At 42.4% G+C, this 23,268-nt stretch overlaps 1 protein-coding gene across 1 annotated transcript in view; it reads right to left on the bottom strand.

The window, feature by feature from the left end:
* Nucleotides 1-275: 275 nt before the first annotated feature.
* The window catches only part of LOC141107610 (regulator of G-protein signaling 3-like), a 163,086-nt gene continuing 140,093 nt past the window's right edge, over nucleotides 276-23,268 (bottom strand). The window contains exon 7 of the mRNA XM_073598465.1: nucleotides 276-2,054. Within this exon, the coding sequence (XP_073454566.1) occupies nucleotides 1,875-2,054 (180 nt within the window). The 3' untranslated portion in view covers nucleotides 276-1,874. The remainder of the gene's footprint in view (nucleotides 2,055-23,268) is intronic.

The following is a 23,268-nucleotide window of genomic DNA, read 5'->3' on the forward strand; positions in this document are numbered from 1 at the left end:
AAAATGGATAATTTAGCTTTAGCTAAATTCAGAAATGATTAAGCTGATCCCACCACGTCTTCTTAAAAGGAATAGAAGGTCATGATTGTAAAGCACTTGGCCCGTCTGATTAAGAGGAGGCCAAAGTTACATTTTTATTGTCCTTCTAAATAAACCAAGCTGTAGTTTAGTTGTGCTTGCCCTTCAAGCCGGCACTTTATGGCACCTCGGCAGCTTGTGGATGAGTCACCATTGCTCTTAACGCCTTGAGTGAAAGAAACTGCAGGAGACAGGAGTGAATACTGTAGATCTTTATTCAGTGCTTAAGACTAGTTACATAGTTACTCATAAAAAACATTTAGACTTCATAACCCAAAAAAAAAAAACAAAACACTTTTTTTAACCTGATTTCAAACTTATCGCCACAAGTAAATGATGTACAACACGTTGCAGGTCTCAAGCAGGGAAGTTATGGAAGGGCAATGCAGGCCGTAACAGGAAAGTAGAAAATAAAGTAATCCTCAATTTGGGAAAAGGGCTATTGAGAGGCTTAGGATCCCTGCTAGGGAACGGACTTCTTCAAAATGGCTGACACAATTTCCAACATGGTGACTACAGACAAGTATGACTCGACACACACAAAAAAAAAAAAAAAAAAATGGACAACATTAAGAGGTGACGGCTACATGGGCCATATAAATAGTGGCCAGCTGAACTGAGGCAGCAACGTGCATCATCGGGGTGCAGGAGCGGGACATGGCTTCAGTGCATCAATATGGAGGCATTTTAAAAAAATAGCAGAAAAGGCGCAAAAGGCTTTTAACAGTGCAAAGAAAAAGGCGCAAGGCTTCAAAGGTTATCCATAGTGTTAACAAAAGGTAGAGACTTTGGGTGGGGTGGGGGGAGAGCAGGAGCGGCACTGGTCAATGGTTTTTCTAAACGTGGCCGTTCATTACCTCTGTGGAGTTACAGAGGACTGAGCTCAAAATGGCTGATGGCTCAAGTGACGTTGTTCAAAATGGCTGACCTTTGTTATGCATAACTGGACCACAACAGTGATCTGACCTGCAGGCGAAAATGTACCATGGCAGGATAACCCCCAGGATTGATAACAATTCTGAAATCAGCAGGTTTTAACCTAATAAAATGAATGTTTCTGTTTTTTTAAAAAATAATTAAAAAAATTAATTTAAAATATATTACATCGATTTTGACTCTTCAACCATTGGTGGTCATCAGAAAAGAGAAAAACCCACCTATCTAATTACAACTTACCAGAAAACAAAGATGACTTGGTTTAAAATTAGTGTTCAAAATGGCCTCCGAGATGAGGGAGGCCTACGTCTGTCTGTCTGGCTCTGATCTTCAGACGTAATTAGTGTTCTAAGTGGAAGTTATTTTAGGCAAGCGGTCACCACCGATGAAGCGTCTCTTAAAGACGATCCAACCTTACGACCTTCGAGACCCCTGCGGGAGACCTTTTCTTTGTATAGATCCATTAGTGTTAACACTGGTCACCATCCACTACAAGCGCTGACACGACAGACTCTACCTTGAATCATAGCAGCCATCTCTGACTACTTTCTGATTCAAAACGGCAAAAAAGTAAAGGCAAGAAGCTCCACAGTTCAAAAATGGCTTAGCCAAGAAGGCTATGGCATAGAAGCATTTTGGTCCGCGCAGGATCAAAATGGGGGCATATTTTAAGAGATACTCATTGTTCAAAATAGCCACTCCTGGCAAGCTTTGGCATGACTGACTCCATCTTGACACAGGTCATGCAGTCCTTCAAGAAAACCTTTCTAAGACGGTCCATTGAAAAGCTAAAACGGCAGTCCCTTTAGCCAGGTACTAAGCTGGCTCCTCCCCGCGCTCACCATACTGTTCTTCCTCACTCAGCAGGCTCCATTGGGTGGATGGAGCATACTCTGGTAGAGATCAGAACGAAGAAATCGTGGGTAGGAATCACGTTCCATCAGGCCGTAAATTCTTCGCTGAGCTTCATCAAATGTTGAGCGTGTGGGGACTAGAAGGTTGTGTTCGGTTAGCTCCCTTGTGCTGGCATCCAAATTGATCTGCAGAAAGGAGAGATTTTAAGATAATTATAGGAAAAAGTATTTTGAGACATTTTAAGTTTGAGAAGATCCATCCTGAACTTTTACCTTTATGAGCATTTAAAATACATTGGGTGGCGCTACAAACACCAGGTAACAGATAGCTGGCACACTCCGAAAAATATATAAACTGAGTTTTACGTGAAAGCATACATTAAGTACAGCAGCAAGACGGATAATTCGGGGACACAAAGGTCCCTTTCATCAAGGTTGCACATTCAGAAGGGGAACTTTTTGCCCCCGAAATGTTGGTCTTATGATTTTTCTTCATATATGCTTGGAAATAAAACACACTTAATATACTTTCCACAATTTTTTAAGGCAAGAGTCTAAAGAGTGCTAAGAGTAGAAATCAATCGATACACAGATGGGAACAAATGGCCGCCTATGGTGTGATTTACACAATCAGCATGTGGCAGTCAGATAAAAATGATACTGCATTCTTTTGTGTAGTTTAACCCATAGGGTGCTAATAGCGGTCAACTGGTGGTGTTGGCTCTGAGGCAGAGCTTTCACTTTTTTTAAAATTAAAATGGATGTCAGGTTTACATTAAAGTAGAACTAAAGGCAATTTTATTTTTCATTTTGGATACAGTAAAGGAGGGTTTAAACTCTTTTTTTTTGCTATATGTGTCTCATTGGGTAGATTTCCCTTCACTTCCTGTCCCAAAACAGAAAGGGGAGAGTATATCCCTCCAAACTGAGGGTTGTCACCAGAACTAGTGTCCCTGGTGGAAGATTTCTCCTCTATTACTGTTCTGGGGACAGCCCACATTTTGGGATTTTCTTTTACTGGATAATACCGGTAAACAGTGAACAGGACAAAGAGAGAGTGAATCTCCCTTACGGGGACACAGACAGCAATATAAACCTGACAGGTGTTCTAATTTCACCCCTCGGAGCCGGCGCCTGTCGGCCCCTTAAGGGGTTTTACAAGCTGAGAGGCAGGGCTTAAGGTCCTATGACTGCCATGATTGGCTGCCACATGATCAGTTTTGCGTTAGCCGCCGGTAACTGTGCCGGGAGCACGCGAATATGCGGCCACTCAGCACCAAGGCCCGGCCGCTGAGAAACCGCATATTTGCGCGCGGCCGACACCAAGGAGTTAAACCTTCTCCACTCCATCCAAAACTAGAAAAAAATTAGTTATACTTTATAATTGAACTCTAGGCAGTTATAAAAGACACAAATTGATGCAGTTACGTATTTATTAATACATCATTAGTTGTATTTTATGTTACTGAATCGGACTTGATCTCAGCATCTCTTTACACCGCAGAGCTTATCTTGGGTATAGAGAGAAGCAGCACAGCGAGCAAATAAATGCATGTGCTGAATTGATTTGCTGCAAAGAACAGTGGCTTGCTCCACAGCACAGCAGTTACCAATTTTGCCTTAAAGCACTGGTGTCCTCTGAAAAAGGACACTACTTGCAAGGAGTTTGGAAGTTCTTCCTGAGGCTTGTGTGGGTTTCCGCCCAAAGACTGGCTGATAATTTAATTGGCCCCTGTCTAAATTTGCTCCAGTAAATGAATGTATGTGAGCTAGGGACCTTAGATTGTAAGCTCCTTGAGGGCAGGGGCTGATGTATATATGTCTGGGTGTATGAATATAAAACGTTCTGTAAGGCATAGATTGTTGGTGCTATATAAATACAGTACCTCTATTTATATACCTCTATTTTTATTAAAAAAAAAAAAAGAAGAATAAAGACCTTATCACTGTGCTGCTTTTACTTTCACTGTCTAGAGCAGGGGTCTCCAAACTGTCTAAGCAAAGGGCTGATTTACTATCCTTCAGACTTTAGGAGGACCACACTGTGGCAAGTGGGAGTAGAAAACACGTTAGACCTGGTGGTCAGTGTGGGTAAAATAATGACATAATGCTTGTGGGCAGTAGGAGGTATTGGTATTAGTGGGAAGAATAATCTCCATCCTTGGTGTCAGTGGGAGGAATGGTGCCCCATCGTTGGTATTGTGGGAAGAATAGTGCTCCATCACTGGTATTAGTGGAAAGAATAATCCCCATCATTGGTGTCAGTGGAAGTAATGGTGCCCCATCTATAGTGTCAATGGGATAAATAGTTTTCCATCTTTGGTGTCAGTGGTAGGAAAAGTGCCCTAGGGACCAGATAAAGGGAAGCAAAGGGCCACATCTGGCCCGCGGGCCGCAGTTTGGGGACCACTGGTCTAGTGTCATATGTTGGAACGGGTCCATGACAACCTGGCCTCAGAGGGAGTGGGTTTAATGATGCTGTCTACCATTCAACCCAAAAGACTGAGGACATCTTGTGGCAGAAAAAGATACTGCAGTGGACAATTCTCGATTGAATTGAGTATTGTGATAATTTATTTTCAATTTTTCCATTTAATTTCTTCTTCTAATGGGCTATTCAATTTTTATTTTTATTTATTTTTGACTCAGTGTCTGCTTTAAAGTGGTTGTAAACCCTTTTGTGTGACATTTACCTATAGGTAAGCCTAGACTAATGCCCCGTACACACGGTCGGATTTTACGACGGAAAATGTGCGATAGGACCTTGTTGTCGGAATTTCCGACCGTGTGTAGGCTCCATCACACATTTTCCATCGGATTTTCCGACACACAAAGTTTGAGAGCAGGATATAACATTTTCCGACAACAAAATCCGTTGTCGGAAATTCCGATCGTGTGTACACAAATCCGACGCACAAAGTGCCACGCATGCTCAGAATAAATAAAGAGATGAAAGCTATTGGCCACTGCCCCGTTTATAGTCCCGGAATACATGTTTTACGTCACCGCGTTCAGAACGATCGGATTTTCCGACAACTTTGTGTGACCGTGTGTATGCAAGACAAGTTTGAGCCAACATCCGTCGGAAAAAATCCTAGGATTTTGTTGTCGGAATGTCCGAACAAAGTCCGACCGTGTGTACGGGGCATAAGGCTTACCTATAGGTAGTGGAAATATCTCCTAAATGTGCACCGTTTAGGAGATATTTCACTTGTAGTGCGCCAATGTCATCATTGGCACATGCGCTGTGAAGAAACGGACCACCGTGCCGTTTCATCCCCCAGCGTGTGCCGTGACTGACGTCACGCGGCTCAGGCCAGTCACAGAGCCGGAGTCCGCGGCCCCGGAAGGAAGAAGGGCAAAGATGGACGCGGCCTGCACAGGGGACAGCGCAGGCTTTGTTTGCAGGTAAGTGTTATACAATTACCATTATGCTTTTAATTTGCAGGCCTTGCGGGGAGCAAAAGAGGAAGTAAAACCCATCGGGGTTTACTTCCTCTTTAACAGATAGGAAATTAGCATTAGGTCATCTTTTTGTCACTGTATTTCTTTCATTGGATAAACTGCATATTTAGCTTTTTGTTTACAATCATTTGTATTAAAAAAGCAGTGTTATAAAGTAATCACCATTTAGACTAAATTATCACACTAGACAGCGCTAATGTTGAGCATTTGAAACTTGTGGCCAACAACACATATATGGACAGTCTTATATCAGAGAAGAGTCCTTTAAAAGAAAATCCCTTATAAAGGGAAGTGATGAAAAGTTCAGGGTGTAATTCAAATAATCAACAGGTGATCTTGAAAAAAACAATCCTCCACATGCACCTTCCACCGATCACTGTGAGATCCACCCGGTGACAAACACTCTCCCCCTAGGGGATTAAACTCACCAGAAAAGGGGAGTAATAAAACCTTCAGAGTCGGCACTCTTTAGAAGTAGTATGTTGCCATCATTACTATACACAGGGTCACAGGTTTGCAGGGCTCATAATGAATCAAAAAAAAGGAGAAAGAATGGTGCACATAGCGTAATCCTGTTTATTGCTTCAAAACCCCTTGCACAAAGACAGACAAAGAACCCCCCTTCAATAAAATTACGTACATCAAATAAAACAAACAGTGAGCAATCAATCAAACAGGCATTGCCAGTGTGTACACTTCACCCAAAGCTGTCAGCGCCGCTACACAAGAAAGGCTCAGTACTTCCTGGTTGTGCAGATGACTCAGGTGGAGCGCACACGTCACTTCCTGCGTCGTGTTGGCCACGCCCTGACGCGTTTCGTCATATCCTTTGACTTCAACAGAGATTATGCTATGTGCACCATTCTTTCTCCTTTTTTTTGATTCATTATGAGCCCTGCAAACCTGTGACCCTGTGTATAGTAATGATGGCAACATACTACTTCTAAAGAGTGCCGACTCTGAAGGTTTTATTACTCCCCTTTTCTGGTGAGTTTAATCCCCTAGGGGGAGAGTGTTTGTCACCGGGTGGATCTCACAGTGATCGGTGGAAGGTGCATGTGGAGGATTGTTTTTTTCAAGATCACCTGTTGATTATTTGAATTACACCCTGAACTTTTCATCACTTCCCTTTATAAGGGATTTTCTTTTAAAGGACTCTTCTCTGATATAAGACTGTCCATATATGTGTTGTTGGCCACAAGTTTCAAATGCTCAACATTAGCGCTGTCTAATGTGATAATTTAGTCTAAATGGTGATTACTTTATAACACTGCTTTTTTATTTGTTTTTTTCTCTGGTTTGAGACGGCTGCTGCTCACTAGATTGTCTCTCTGCCTAGACAGACACAATGGAGTTCAATCTTATTTATGTCTAACTTTTAATTGCATACTGGTGTTTATTCACGGTTATGCACCTGTGAATATTTACTTATTCTTTTTTATTTAATATTAATATATCTACATCTTGGGTCTGTTTGGGTGTTTGGCGCTGAGCGGTGTTTCTGCAGGCCTGGTGAAACACTTATATATCTTAATCATTTGTATTAGCAGATTTCAGATGATACATACAAAACAGTTACCAATTTGAAAAGTTACAGTTGAAAAAACCCATTATGTAACTTAATCAGCCAATGTTGACATTTAAAATAGCAGAATGCCTATAAAGTACCCCTGTGATAGTAACATTTCTGCTGAATGATGGCTACAGTGCGGCCAGCCAGTTGAGGGAGAGCATCATATGACGTCCTCCTGTGATTGTGCCCGCTGCGATGTGCTCTGTGATCATGGTGACCTTTAGCTTCATCCTTTAATCACAGATTGGGGTAAAGAGCCAATCAGCGGTGCTTTACCACGTGATCAGCTGTATTCAATCACATCTGATCACAATGTAAACACAAGCAGGTTATTGGTATTCTTTTCCTCATGCTGACAGTATGAGGAGAGGAGAGCTGATAACCAGCTTCTGTGAAAGGAACATCTACACTGATCATCAGTGTCTGAATTATCAGTGCAGTCCCAACAGTGCCCCCCCAGTGCTGCCAATCAGTGCCCATCAGTGTCACCTATCAGTGCTGCCCACCAGTGTCCATCAGCGCTCATCAGTGCCGCCTCATCAATGCCCATTGGTGCAGCCTATCAATACCCATCAGTGCAGCCTCATCAGCGCATATCAGTGAAAGAGAAAAATTACCTGTTTGCAAAATTCTATAGCAAACCATGAAAAACTTTGGTTTTTTTCAAAATTTTTGGTCTTTTTTAATTTATTTAGCAAAAAATAAAAAACCCAGTGGTAATTAAATATCACAAAAAGAAAGCTCTATTTGTGTGAAAAAAAAAATGATAAAAATTTTGTTTGGGTACAGTGTTGCATGACCGCGCAATTGTCATTCAAAATGTGACAGTGCTAAAAGCTGAAAATTGGCCTGGGCAAGAAGAGGGTAAAAGTGCCTAGTAGGCAAGTGGTTAAAAGATTGTGAAATCAGCATGGCATATATTGCCGATATAAAACCAGATTGTTTATCATATGATCTGCATAAATTCAAAAGCAGTTCAACTAGAAATATCTCCTCGACATTGTAAAGACTTTATAAAATGAAGTAACTGGGTGTAGTGGTAGACCTCTGTGTCTGGGAGATGGTGCTTCTCTCGCAATAAGTGAAGCAAAAGACCCCCCCCCCTCCAACTACACAAAAATCTTCAATGCGTTGAACATATTTAGTTTTTCATATTCACCCCTGAGTGATCTACAGTTCCTTAAAAAAGTATTCATACCCCTTGAAATTTTCCACATTTTGTCTTGTTACAACCAAAAGCGTAAATGTATTTTTTGGGATTTAATGTGATAGACCAACACAAAGTAGAAGGAAAATGATAAACGGTTTTCACGTTTTTTTTACAAATAAATATCTGAAAAGTGTGGAGTGCATTTGTATTCAGCCCCCTTTACCCCTAACTAAAATATAGTGGAACCATATGCCTTCAGAAGTCACCGAATTAGTAAATAAAGTCTACCTGTGTGTAATTTAATCTCAGTATAAATACAGCTGTTCTGTGAAGCCCTCAGAGGTTTGTTAGAGAACCTTAGTGAACAAAAGGGCATCATGAAGGCCAAGGAACATACCAGACAGGTCAGGGATAAAGTTGTGGAGAAGTTCAAAGCAGGGTTAGGTTATAAAAAATATTCCAAGCTTTGAACATCTCACAGAGCACTGTTCAATCCATCATCTGAAAATGGAAAGAGTATGGCACAACTGCAAACCTACCAAGACATGGCCGTCCACCTAAACTGACAGGCCGGGCAAGGAGAGCATTAATCAGAGAAGAAGCCAAGAGGCCCATGGTTACTTTGGAGGAACTGCAGAAATCCACAGCTCAGATGGGAGAATCTGTCCACAGGACAACTATTAGTCGTGTTAGAAAAGGAAAAATGGGGAAATTGGCGCTGCCCTATTAATCAATAGAAATTTACCAAACCTTATAAAATTATAAAATTGTGTGTAAAACACAAAAAGTACTTTTATAGGTAACTTAACCCCTTCATTGGTGCCAAAATTTATAAATATATAAAAAATGTTTCTTTAAAGTGAACGTGCTGATCCTCTGTGTTGCTTAAATAATTATCACGGTGTGTGGGTTTGGTTTAAATTTGCTCCACCTCTGTTACAACATATCAACTTTGTTAAAAATTGTCATTCAATAGCCTCCTATAGTATTAGTGTCACAAAATTAGGGGCTAACAGTAACCATGTGAGGGTCTCCTTATATCCCTTTTAAATACGGTACCAAAAGTGCACTGTGCATGAAGTGAAACAAAGGTGCATTGAACTATAAATACTAAAATACATATAGACTAAATTCATATAAACAAATCCATAAAGACATAAGTCCAGACCATTAGTATTCTTATAAAAAGTACATCTGTGGGAAATGAAAGTCCCTGAAATAAAACCCAAACAGGGTAAAAAAAGTCTTAATATTAGAAGAAAGGATGTTTAGGAACGTCAGGATCGGTTAGCATGCATTCACAGCTGTCCAAGGGGTGGTAATAGGTGACTCCTGTGCGTGTAGAAACTGGTGACTCCAAGTGCTCCCCCCCGTGCTCCCCCACTCACCAGAATCCGTCACCCTCAAAGGGGTATTAGGCAAGAGAGTGGGTGCCTCAGGATGACTGCCTCTGTTGGATGTCCCTCTACCGCTCTGCTCATTTATGGGTTCCTTCTTATGTGCTGGTAGTGAGGATCCCCTTCTCCGAGTCTGGATGTTTCCACTATTTTCCACCTCCGTGCTGTTAAATCCTCCTCCCGCAAAGAAAACAGACAGGGGGCTTGTATGGTGAAGTACGTCCGATTTATTCAAAGATTAAAACGTTTAAAAACAAAGCAACCGCCGCTGGATGCAAGAGATGGGATCGGGAAACGAATAGGAGCGTGCGTCCCACCTTGCGTTCCAGCCGGCTCTTCCGGGTATGACGTGTGAGCGTGACTCCGCCTTACGCGTTTCGTCATCAGACGTTGTGTCTTTGACAACGTCTGATGACGAAACGCGTAAGGCGGAGTCACGCTCACACGTCATACCCGGAAGAGCCGGCTGGAACGCAAGGTGGGACACACGCTCGGATTCGTTTCCCGATCCCATCTCTTGCATCCAGCGTCGGTTGCTTTGTTTTTAAACGTTTTAATCTTTGAATAAATCGGACGTACTTCACCATACAAGCTCCCTGTCTGTTTTCTTTGCGGGAGGAGGATTTAACAGCACGGAGGTGGAAAATAGTGGAAACATCCAGACTCAGAGAAGGGGATCCTCACTACCACCACATAAGAAGGAACCCATAAATGAGCAGAGCGGTAGAGGGACATCCAACAGAGGCAGTCATCCTGAGGCACCCACTCTCTTGCCTAATACCCCTTTGAGGGTGACGGATTCTGGTGAGTGGGGGAGCACGGGGGGAGCACTTGGAGTCACCAGTTTCTACATGCACAGGAGTCACCTATTACCACCCCTTGGACAGCTGTGAATGCATGCTAACCGATCCTGACGTTCCTAAACATCCTTTCTTCTAATATTAAGACTTTTTTACCCTGTTTGGGTTTTATTTCAGGGACTTTCATTTCCCACAGATGTACTTTTTATAAGAATACTAATGGTCTGGACTTATGTCTTTATGGATTTGTTTATATGAATTTAGTCTATATGTATTTTAGTATTTATAGTTCAATGCACCTTTGTTTCACTTCATGCACAGTGCACTTTTGGTACCGTATTTAAAAGGGATATAAGGAGACCCTCACATGGTTACTGTTAGCCCCTAATTTTGTGACACTAATACTATAGGAGGCTATTGAATGACAATTTTTAACAAAGTTGATATGTTGTAACAGAGGTGGAGCAAATTTAAACCAAACCCACACACCGTGATAATTATTTAAGCAACACAGAGGATCAGCACGTTCACTTTAAAGAAACATTTTTTATATATTTATAAATTTTGGCACCAATGAAGGGGTTAAGTTACCTATAAAAGTACTTTTTTTGTTTTACACACAATTTTATAATTTTATAAGGTTTGGTAAATTTCTATTGATTAATAGGGCAGCGCCAATTTCCCCATTTTTCCTTTTCTAATACATCCAATTAACTCCTAATTAGGAATTAATTAAGGGGAGGCAGCAGCCCTTCTAATATCCTAAGCGCAGACTCTCAATTTATTATAATTATTAGTCGTGCACTCCACAAATCTGGTCTTTATGGAAGAGTGGCAAGAAGAAAGCCATTGTTGAAAGAAAGCCATAAGAAGTCAAGTTTGCAGTCTGTGAGAAGCCATGTGGGGGAAACAGCAAACATGTGGAAGAAGGTGCTCTGGTCAGATGAGACCAAAATTGAACTTTTTGGCCTAAAAGAAAAACGCTATGTGTGGTGGAAAACTAACACTGCACATCACCCTGAACACAGCATCCCCGCCGTGAAACATGGTGGTGGTAGCATCCTGTTGTGGGGATTCTTTTCTTCAGCAGGGACAGGGAAGCTGGTCAGAGTTGATGGGAAGATGGATGGAGCCAAATACAGGGCAATCTTAAAAGAAAACCTGTTAGAGTCTACAAAGGACTTGAGACTGGGGTGGAGGTTCACCTTCCAGCAGGACAACGACCCTAAACATACAGCCAGAGCTACAATGGAATGGTTTAGATCAAAGCATATTCATGTGTTAGAATGGCCCAGTCAAAGTCCAGACCTAAATTCAATTGAGAATCTGTGGCAAGACTTGAAAATTGCTGTTCACAGACACTCTCCATCCAATGTGACAGAGCTTGAGCTATTTTGCAAAGAAGAATGGGCAAAGCTGGTAGAGACATCCCCAAAAAGACTTACAGCTGTAATTGCAGTGAAAGGAGGTTCTACAAAGTATTGACTCCGGGGGGCGCCATACAAATGTACCCCACACTTTTTACATATTTATTTGTAAAAAATTTTGAAAACCATTTATCATTTTCCTTCCACTTCACAATTATGTGTCAATTATGTGTTGGTCTATCACATTAAATTCAATAAAATACATTTACATTTTTGGTTGTAACATAAGAAAATCTGGAAAATTTTAAGGGGTATGAATACTTTTTCAAGGCACTGCATGTACAATGCAAGGACTTTAACAAACTTTGTTGCAAATTTCTACCTTTAGTTATTCTGGAGAAATAGCTGTGTGTTTCTCTGTGTCCATGTGGCAAAGTGAATCTACTGGGAGTGGTTTCACAATTATCAGCTGCTGCACCTGCAGGGCTCTAATTAGGAAAATTGCTGGGCCTGCATCCCTTTAGCCGTGATTTCCTATTGAAAGCATCTCACCGAAAATGAAAATTTATTGCAGGGGATGCCTGAAATCTGACTTGTCTCTTAGTGCAGACTTATGGGAAAATCAGTGAGCCAATCATACAAGCAGGAAATAATGTTTGTGGTGGGTGGTCAGTACTCATTCTATGTACAGAACATATTACATTGCATGTACAGAAAATTGCAGAGCTGCACATTGAAAAGGAAAGGTCATTTTTAATAACATTCAATTACAAAATTATTTGTTTCACAATTGTATACGCTTTATTATTTTTTTCTTTATTTGCTATTTTTTATCCACCACGAAAATGGAGTTACCCTTTAATAGGACTAAATTATCTTTGGCATGTTCCAATGAGCAATTTGTGTTTGAAATGTAGAACTGCGGCTCTTCTCTTTAAATTTTGAAGACAAATGAGATATAGTCAGCAGGAATACACACACCCAGTATAATAACCATGGCGGGTTCATGGTGGATTGTGCTTTAGGAAGTGCTATGACTAAGTTTTCCTCCAACACGTAAGCAGGCAGGTCAAGTTAAAACTGAAAGCCAAAACAAATAACCGCGAAGAGACCAAATAAGAAAAGCTGCCTTTCTTTAGGGACTGACGGAGCTTGCCAAAAAGTTTTTGCTTAATAATTAAAGTGTATGTCAAGCCAAAAGCTCCTTCTTTTCAGTTCTGGATACAGTAAGGAAGGATTAAAAATGATGTTGGGTTAACGAATGCTTTAAAGAAACCCAGACAGCAGTAAAAATCCAACAATTCATATTTCTGATAATGTGCCTGCTGTACCATGTACTTGCTTGAGAAAGACTCCTGTACTCTTTGTATTGCTAACTTTGGGTGAAATCCCTGCTGTTCCCGTCAGTCCCTCTGCTTTCCTATTAAAAACTGACCACACTAAGCAGGAGAGCACACTGTGGTCAGTTCTCTAGCTATGCTGGGAACTCAGCCTGCTCTCCTCCAATGATCAGTGTTGTCCTGACACGCCTCCCCTGCACAGCCGGTTACTGGGAAGCTCAGTGTGCTGCGTCTCCTCCCCCCAGTTCTTATGCAGCTGAGAACAGAGGGAACGTGATCACTTAGAAAAAAGGGAAAAAAGGCATTTATGTTTATAATTTTTATATCTATACAAAAACGTTTTGCCTTTTATTTCCATTTTAAACTGAATGGGTTGTTTTACAAGGTGATCATTTACAACCACTTTAAAGTTCGAATCCCTCTCCACCATGTTTCAAACAAAAAAAAAAAGGGTTTGCCTTTAGTTATACTTTAACCACTTCAATACCAGGCACTTAGACACCTTCCTGATCAGACCAATTTTCAGCTTTCAGCGCTGTCGCAGTTTGAATGACAATTGCGCGGTCATGCTACACTGTACCCAAACTAAATTTTTATCATTTTGTTCCCACAAATAGACCTTTCTTTTGGTGGTATTTGATCACCTCTGCGGTTTTTATTTTTCGCAAAACAAATAAAAAAAGACCGAAAATTTTGAAAAAAATAAAAGTTTTGCTTTTGTTTCTGTTAAAAAAAATTGTAAATAAGTAAGTTTTCTCTTTCACTGATGGGCACTGATAAGGCAGCACTGACAGGCACTGATACGGCAGCACCGATGAGGTGGCATCAATGAGCGGGCACTGATATGCGGCACTGATATGCGGCACTGGTAGGCGGCACTGATGGGTGGCACTGATATGCAGCACTGATGGGCATTGATAGGCGGCACTGGTTGGCACTGATGGGCGACACTGATGGGCAATGAAAGGCGGCACTGCTGGGCACTGATAGGCGGCACTGCTGGGCACTGATGGGCACTAACAGGCGGCACTGCTGGGCACTGATACGTGGCACTGATACGCGGCACTGATGGGCATCCCTGGTGGCACTGGCAGTGGTAGGCATTGAAGTGGGCACTGACTGGCAGCTGCCTGGGCACAGATTGGCAGCTGCCTGGGCACACAGTGGCATTTCCCTGGTGGTCTAGGGGCATACCTGGTGGTCCAGTGTGGATCGCTTCCCTGGTGGTCCTGGGCGGCTTCCCTGGTGGTCCTGGGTAGGATCCGAGGGGGGGCTGTGCTGATAAACAATCAGCACAGACCCCCCCCCTGTCAGGAGAGCAGCCGATCGGCTCTACTCGCGTCTGTCAGACGCGAGTGAGGAAAAGCCGATCACCAGCTCTTCCTATTTACATCATGATCAGCCGAGATTGGACACTCTTTACCTAGATCAGTGTTGCAGGGTGTCAGACTGACACCCCACAACAACGATCGCCGCAATACGCGCCCCCGGGGGCGCGCAGCGGCTTGATATTCCTGATCACGTCATATGACGTCCGGTCAGGAATATCAAACCACTTTGCCGCCGTCAATCTGTAATAGGGCGGGCAGCAAGTGGTTAAGCTTATGTAGCAAGGTCCCAGGCCTCCTTTGGTCTTATGAGAACCTCCAGGGACGGAGATAGCTGACATCCTTCTGTATATGGTGGGTTGCAAGGCATAGTGGGTGTAATGCAAGGTAGATTCATGGGCACCAGACACTTCTTGAATGCAAAAGAGATTTTATTACTCTTAACAGAATTTTGGGAGAGAGGGTTAGGGCCAGGACACCCTTAGGTAGTTGCAAGGTTAATTGGCAGACACCAAGACTTTTACAGGAGGACAGCCATGCAGGGAAATGCATCAAGCAAGACGCCACATCTGCATGTATAGGAATGTTGTCTCCTATGGCAACGGTTTCTAACACAAAGTGCAACAGTTCCTTCACTTCCAATACAATCACTTCTTGTATTTCTACAGCCCACTGAGCTCCTAGTCTCTCTCTCACTAGACTAGATGATTCACTGCCACTGAATCCCTTGAGGTCCTTCAGTCCTCACTGTAGTATCTTCCGCAAGCGTCACCCCCGTTTCTCTGCTGGGTCTCTAGCTTGGCACTCAAGATACTTCTTAAGATTCACCCCACTGGCCTGCTCAGTCACTAGCTTGACACACAAGGCTGCTCTGCAAGCGTCACCTCCGCTGGCTGGGTCCCTGGCTCGATACCCACTGAAGTTTCCCGATGCTTCCCCATCCCCGGTTGGTGAGAATACTGCTCCGGTACTTGCTTCAGCTAGTCACTGTGGTCCCTGGTAATAAGGTGGATGGTCCCTTACTGGCGACAGCTTCCCCTCTACCTCTGACCATGACAGGTTCTCTGGCCGGCAGAACCATCACTTTAGGTTGGATTGCAAGCCGCAATCCCAACCCTGCCTAGCAGTCAGATGTGCCTGGGATAGGCCCAAACTCCGGCCTAGCAGCCCGGGCAATACAACACACGTCCACCCAGACAGCCGTCCAGGTGGTACAGAATACTGATCACCGGACTCCACCCAAACATATAGGTTCTCCCAGCAGGCCAAGGGATTTAAGTAATTCCCTGCCCATTGGCTGGGATACCCCATATATACCCATAATCTGACCTTGCATTGCCCTTCTCGTATCTAATGCCACCAGGTACCGGCCACCTAGTGGCAAAAGAGAAAAGTGCAGCAATTACAGACTTCGAGTGAAATCAATTGATCCCTAACAATGGGCCAAGGTAGCTATACCTGGCAAGTAAATTTAGGAGCAACCCTGCCTATACACCAGCGTGCTAGATTTACTACATACATTACAATTTGTACAATTTCCTTCAGATCCACTAAAGACTATGTAGTGTAAGGACCTGTCTGATTGGATACAGATTGGCTGGTTAGACTAGGCAGGTCCCCATAAAACATCGTTTTTGATAAATCGCATGCCAAATCAGAGCCTATTGCCGGCAATGGCACTATCCGAATCGGTGCGACGCACTGCTTTTGGTGACTTCGGGGGCGATTTCAATAGACATCTGTGCATGAACCCGCACAGATGTCTTTCAAATTGCCCCCGAACTCGCACTGAAATGCGGGTTTGAGTTCAGATTTTAAAGTCGCCCTAAGTGTGAACGAGGGCTTTAGAATTAGAATAACTGGAAGCTTTAAAAAGGAGGGTGGTGCTTGAAATCATTGTTCTTCCTCTGTTACCACGGTTACCTGTAAGGAAGCACGTGCAGTCAACATTGCTTTGCACAAAAAGGGTGTCATAGACAGGGATATTGCTGCTACTAAGATTGCACCTAAACCAACCATTTATCGGATCTTCAAGGAGAGAGGCTCAAATGTTGTGAAGAAGGCTTCAGGGTGCCCAAGAAAGTCCAGCAAGCGCCAGGACCGTCTCCTACAGTTGACTGAGCTGCGGGATCGGGACACCGCCAGTGCAGAGCTTGCTCAGGAATGACAGTAGCCAGGTGCGAGTGCATCTGCAAGACTTTTGGAGGATGGCCTGGTGTCAAGAAGGGCAGCAAAGAAGCCACTTCTCTCCAGGAAAAATATCAGGGACAGACTGATATTCTGCAAAAGGTACAGGGATTGGACTGCTGAGGACTGGGGTAAAGTCATTTTCTCTGATGAATCCCCTTTCCAATTGTTGGGGGCATCCGGAAAAAACCTTGTCTGGAGAAGAAAAGGTGAGCGCTACTATCAGTCAAGAATTCTGAGACCATTCATGTGTGGGGTCGCGTCTCAGCCAAGGGAGTGGGGCTCACTCACAATTTTGCCAAACACAGCCATGAATAAAGAATGGGACAAAAACATCCCCTGAGAGCAACTTCTCCCAACTATCCAAGAACAGTTTGGTAAGAACAATGCCTTTTCCTGCATGCTGGGAGCACCTTGCCATAAAGCAAAAGTGATAACTTAAGTGGCTCGGGGAACAAAATATCAAAAGTTTGGGTCCATGACCAGGAAACTCCCCAGACCTTAATCCCATTAAGAACTTGTGGTCAATCCTCAAGAGGCGAGTGAACAAAAAAAATCCCCTACAAATTCTGACAAACTCCAAGAATTGATTATGCAAAAATGGGCTGTCATCAGTCAGGATGTGGCCCAGAAGTTGACTGACAGCATGCCAGGGGGAATTGCAGAGGTCTTGAAAAAGGAGGGTCAACACTTCAAATATTGACTCTGCATAAACTTAAAGTGGAGTTCCAGCCACTTTTACAACTCTTCAGCATCCCTCACTAAACTGTGCACTGTAAACAAATTGGATATTTTAAAAATTTTTTTTCTCAGCACCTACTGTATATCTGCTGTATTTATTTTTCACTTCCTCCTCCCTGGCCGCGGCCCATTGCATCATTTCCTGTTTTCAATGCCTTCTGGGAAGGGGCGGCAACTTCCTCTGAAACTGCCATTGCTATGGAAACCTGACCTGAAACCTATTACACTGCTTGTGCTGCACTGAGCATGTGCGAGATCTGCAAGGATGAGATCCAGGAAGAAATACAGTCTGGCTTCAGATGCCCACACTTAAGATGGCCACGGCCTGCTATAAGTTTATAAAATAACAAACTACTGCTATAAACTAACAAAACAGACCTTAGTTTACAGACTAACTTTACTAGAATACATTAAGCTTGTGTATTATAGGGGTATTTTTATTTAAAAAGTATAATTTTGGCCGGAACACCACTTTAATGTAATTGTCAATAAAAGCCTTTGACACTTATGAAATGCTTGTAATTATACTTCAGTATACCACAGTAACATCTGACAAAAAGATCTAAAAACACTGAAACAGCAGACTTTGCAAAAATTATTATTTGTGTCATTCTCAAAACTTTTGGCCAAAGAGGTACATGTCATGGCCGCAATGCTTTATGCCACGCCGACAATTATACCCCAAGTGCATTCAAGTGATTGGGGCCGCTTTGCAGGCGGTATGGGGTTAAAGGGGTAAGGGGTTAAATCAGACAGTGAAGAGGTGATAAACTTCCTCACCACCTGTCAAATACTCTCTGAAGAGAAATCCAAACACAGATCGTTCTTCAGAGAGAACTGCTAGTGTGAAAAGCCCCTAAGGGCTCTTTCACACACGTGTTAAAAATAGGAGGTGGAGTCACATTTTTAATGCTTCCTGAACACCTATCAATGCCACCCAAAATGTTTGAAACAGAAGCAAATGGAGGTGTACACACTGCAGTGTTAGTGTTGCCTGGCATCGTGGTGAGGAAAAAATTATTGCAGAGTACGGCAGGCGCTGGCGCTTGGCAGCTGCTTCCATTCCTTTCTATTGAAATCCACCACAAGTGCACTGCAAAAACGCACTTTAAACGCACTCATGTTGTTGACAGCATGTTTTTGGTGTGGTTGCAAATTGTCAAAAGTGATCATTTCCCATTTTAACCTCATAATAAAATGAAAAAAAAAAACCAAACATCTCATAGGGCATTTGAGGAGCGCTGCCTGAAGCAACTTAAACACCTGTGCAACGTGTCCAGAATGCTCATAGGTGCATTTTTAGAATTCAACGCCTGTGTAAAAGAGCCCTCTGGCCTTGTTTACACTTGCTTTGGTCTCTGAAGAGTGATCCATGTTCGGGTCACTCTTCAGCGAGCATCTGACAGGCTGTGAAAAGACTTAGTATACTTTTTTTCCAGCCAAACAGGAAATATTGCTCATTAATAAATATACTGTATATTCACAGCCACAAGGTGGTGCTTTGGGTCCCTTTTCATGTTTGCCAGCAAATCCTAACTAAACAAATACCTGTTCATGTGGCTCAATGGTTAAAATTTGCACACACAACTGAATGCATAACTCATTCCCCCTTTCCCCTGTTCATAAGGGGCAGGAGATGATTCAATTTGACAGAATCATAAGGACATTTAATTAGAAAGAGACAGTCCGAAAAAAACAGCTTCTGCTGGGCACTTCCTTCAGCAAACTGTTAGTGCTTCATCATGTATCATGGGTGAACCCTGTCAATCACAGCCAGCAAGGAGGGAGCAGGGGTAGGGCCGAGCAATGCTCTGTGTGTCTTATGGACACACACAGCTGGCTCGGGAGTGAGCATACTCAAGTGCGCACATAGCAAGCGGCTTTCTATGGGGGCATTCAGCAGGAGGGGAAGAGCACAGGTGGAGGATAAGAAAAGAGGAGGATCGGGGCTATTCGGTGCACAGAGAAGGCAAGTATGATGTGTTTGTTATTAGAAAAAAAAAAAAGAACGTTTATAAATCACTTCAATTAGAAAGACAGTCCAAAAAAACAGCTTCTGCTGGGCACTTTCTTTAGCAAACTGTTGGTGCTCTATGTATCCTTTATCATGGGTGAACCCTGTATTAAAAGTTTCTGCATAACAAATATTTATATGTATACAAAAAAAAATGAAATTATAATCTTAAAAAAAGGAAAATTAAATTGATTTGAAGGCATTAGCCTTTTAAACTATATGTAAAGCCTGAACTTTTCGTTTTAGGTTTGAATAGAAAGAATGTGGAAACGTAAAAAAACCTCTGTCAGGTCTTTGTCCTTCCAAGGGATGGGTTTTTCCATAGGAATGCATTGATGTCCATTTTTCATCCGTCAATGGATGAATGAAAAACGGATGAACGGTTCGTAGGTGTGAAAGGGGCATTACAGAAACAAAGAAAAAGTTTTTGAAAAAATAAAAATCCTGACAGGAGGTATAACTTTCCCTTCCAAAATGAAAAAAAAAGTTTTGCCTTTAGTTCTGCTTTAACCACTTCAATACCGATCACTTTCACCCCCTTCCTGCCCAGGCCAATTTTTAGCTTTCAGCGCTGTCGCACTTTATATGATAATTGAGTGGTCATGCACAACTGTATCTATATGCAATTTATCATTTTTTTTGAGACCGATAGAACTTTCTTTTGGTGGTATTTAACCACTTGCCGACCGCTGCACGCCGATATACGTCAGAACGATGGCAGTGGTGGGTAAATGGGCGTACCTGTACGTCCCTTTTAAGAGCCGGGGATAGCAGGAGGACACGCGCCGCGTACAGCGTGACTGGTGGACTCGATGTCCGCCAGTCTCCCGGCGATCGTGTCACGGAGCCTCAGAACGGGGAAATGCCTATATAAACAAGGCATTTCCCCGTTTTGGCTTGTGTCATGACAGAGATCACTGCTCCCTGTCATGTGACTTGAAGCCCACCCCCCCCCACAGTTAGAATCACTCCCTAGGACACACTTAACCCCTTAATCGCTCCCTAGTGGTTAACCCCTTCATTCACAGTAATCAGTGCATTTTTATAGCATTTTTATAGCACTGATCGCTGTATAAATGACAATGGTCCCAAAATAGTGTCAAAAGTGTCGGATGTGTTCACCATAATGTCGCAGTTCCGATAAAAATCGCAGATCACCTCCATTACTAATAAAAAAAATACATAAAATAAAAATGTCATAAAACTATCCCCTATTTTGTAGATGCTATAACTTTTGCGCAAACCAATCAATATACGCTTATTGTGATTTTTTTTTACCAAAAATATGTATAAGAAAACATATCGGCCTAAACTGAGGAAAACATTTTTTTTTATATATTTTTGGGGGGATATTTATTATAGTAAATAATAGTGTTTTTTTCAAAATTGTCGCTTTTTTTTTTGTTTATAGCACAAAAAATAAAAACCGCAGAAGTGATCAAATACCACCAAAAGAAAGCTCTATTTGTGGGAAAAAAAGGACGTCAATTTTGTTTGGGTGCAACGTCGCACGACCACACAATTGTAAGTTAAAGCGGCGCAGTGCCAATTCGCAAAAAGTGCTCTGGTCAGAAAGGGGGTAAAATCTTTCGGGGCTGAAGCGGTTAATCACCACTGCAGTTTCATATTTTTTGAGAAACAAATAAAAAAAGAATGAAAATTGTGAAAAAAAAAAAATTCAGGCTTTTTTCATTTATTTCTCAAAAAATAAAAACCGCAGGGGTGATTAAATACCACCAAAAGAAAGTTCTATCAGTCTCAAAAAAAGGATAAATTGCATATAGATACAGTGTTTCATTACCGTGCAATTGTCATACAAAGTGCAACAGTGCTGAAAGCTAAACATTGGCCTGGGCAGGAAGAGGGTGAAAGTGATCGGTATTGAAGTGGTTAAAGCAGAACTAAAAGGCAAAACTTTTTTTTTTCATTTTGGAAGGGAAAGTTATACCTCCTGTCAGGATTTTTCTTTTTTTATTTATGTCTTACTGGGGGAGATTTCCCTTTCACTTCCTGCCCCATAGCCAAAACAGGAAGTGGGAGAAAATCCTTCCAAAGTGAGGGAATCCCTGGTTGTCACCAGAACTAGTGTCCCCATTGGAAGGTTTCCCCTCTATTCCAGTTCTAGTGACAACCCAGAGTTTGGGATTTTATTTTAAGTGATAATGATAAACAAGACACATTGAGAGGGCAAATCTCCCTAATGGGCGCACAGACCGCAATAAAACCTGGAGCTGGAAAATTCAACTGTTTGCCAAGAGTTCCACATAAATGAATTCTGCTAATTACAGAAAAGGCTTTGGGTGGGACCCCTGGGATGGTGAGAGATGTGAATGATGGAATAGCAGCTCGTATGGCGTTATCTTACAATCATTTGCATTCGGGAACACATGAGAACTGAATGCTTATGAATGAAAAATAAAATGAAGATGACAGTGAGCGTAAGATTTCCCACGCCAACGCATCGAAAGATAACCGGAAGAAGGCATTAGAACCATGAGCAGTGTGAAGATTTCAGAAATGCTTTAATAGGGTTGCATCTCCAAAAAAAAAAAAAAAAAAGAGAGAACTTCCATGGCAATCAATTGTCCATCTCTATTTCTGACTTTTGTTCTGAAAGAGGATCCTGGTCTACCCAACATGTGACATTTCCGCGTCATGGTGAATTTTACAGTCTGGTCTTCTGTGAGGCCTTGTGCAAAAAATAAACCGTAGCAAATGAAATACAGATTTAGGGCAGAGAGGATGAAAGCCAGTTATACCACTGGGAGGGTCACTGATGTCTGGTTCACACGGCAACACCGGCTTTTCTCACTTTACAGCTACTTGGACTTAAAGTGGACCTCTCACTAAAATATAACACCAGCAGACACAGCAGTAACAAAACTCATCACTATTGTGTTGTTAAAAGAGTACCTTTTTGCAAATAAACAAAAGCAAAAAAAAAAAAATAAAAAAAAAAAAACACAGCATACAGCTCTTGCATTCCCCGAAGTGACCTAAAGGGCCAAGTCACATGGTCTACTGTTATTGATGAAACTGGCACTGTCTGGTTGACCTGGCAGAAGGATCGGCAGATTTTGTGCAGCACGGGTTTTCTCCACCCTTTTAACCCAGAGGAACCCTTGACAAAATGTTCAGGTCTCAGGGATCCTCGGCTAAAAATGATTTACAAATTGAGGTACATTATCTAAACCACACTGCTAGTCAAACAGCAGCGTTCCCCTTACACTGGTTTTAGGAAGAATACCCATTACATTGGTGGTCCATGTAGTTCCCCCTACATTGTGGGACAGTGGGAAGAATGGCTCTTACATTGGTGATAAAGGAGAAGAATGGCCCTTACATTGGTGGTCAGTGGGAAAAATATTCCTTACACTGGTGGTCAGTGGGAAGAATGCTCCTTATAATGGTGGTCATTAGGAAGAATACCCATTACATTGGTGGTCCATCTGGTTCCCCCTACATTATGGGACAGTGGGAAGAATGTTCCTTACATTGGTGATCAGTGGGAAGAATGCTCCTTACATTGGTGATCAGAGGGAAGAATGCTCCTTACATTGGTGATCAGGGAGGAGAATATTCCATACACTGGTGGTCATTAGGAAGAATACCCATTACATTGGTTGTTCATCTGGTCTCCCCCTACATTATGGGACAGTGGGAACAATGCTCCTTACATTGGTGATCAGGGGGAAGAATGCTCCTTACATTGGTGGTCAAAGGGAAGAATGCCCCTTACATTGGTGATCAGGGGGAAGAATGCTCCTTACATTGGTTATCAGTGGAAAGAATATTCCTTACATTGGTGGTCCGCGAGAAGAATAGTTCTTATACTGGTGGTCAGTGGGAAGAATACTCCTTACACTGGTGGTCAGTGAGAAGAACGCCCCCCTTTACAGAGAGCTAACATGATCTTTGGCGTGACTGGTTACTCACCTGAGCAAACAGGAAATGCTCTCATGCCACAGGCTCTGCCAAGCAGAACTATGCAGGCTCAGGTGATAGTTTAAGCCATCATTGTTCAAGGAACCCCTCGCA

Source organism: Aquarana catesbeiana, linkage group LG09 (assembly GCF_042186555.1).
Source record: "Aquarana catesbeiana isolate 2022-GZ linkage group LG09, ASM4218655v1, whole genome shotgun sequence".
NCBI lineage: Eukaryota > Metazoa > Chordata > Amphibia > Anura > Ranidae > Aquarana > Aquarana catesbeiana.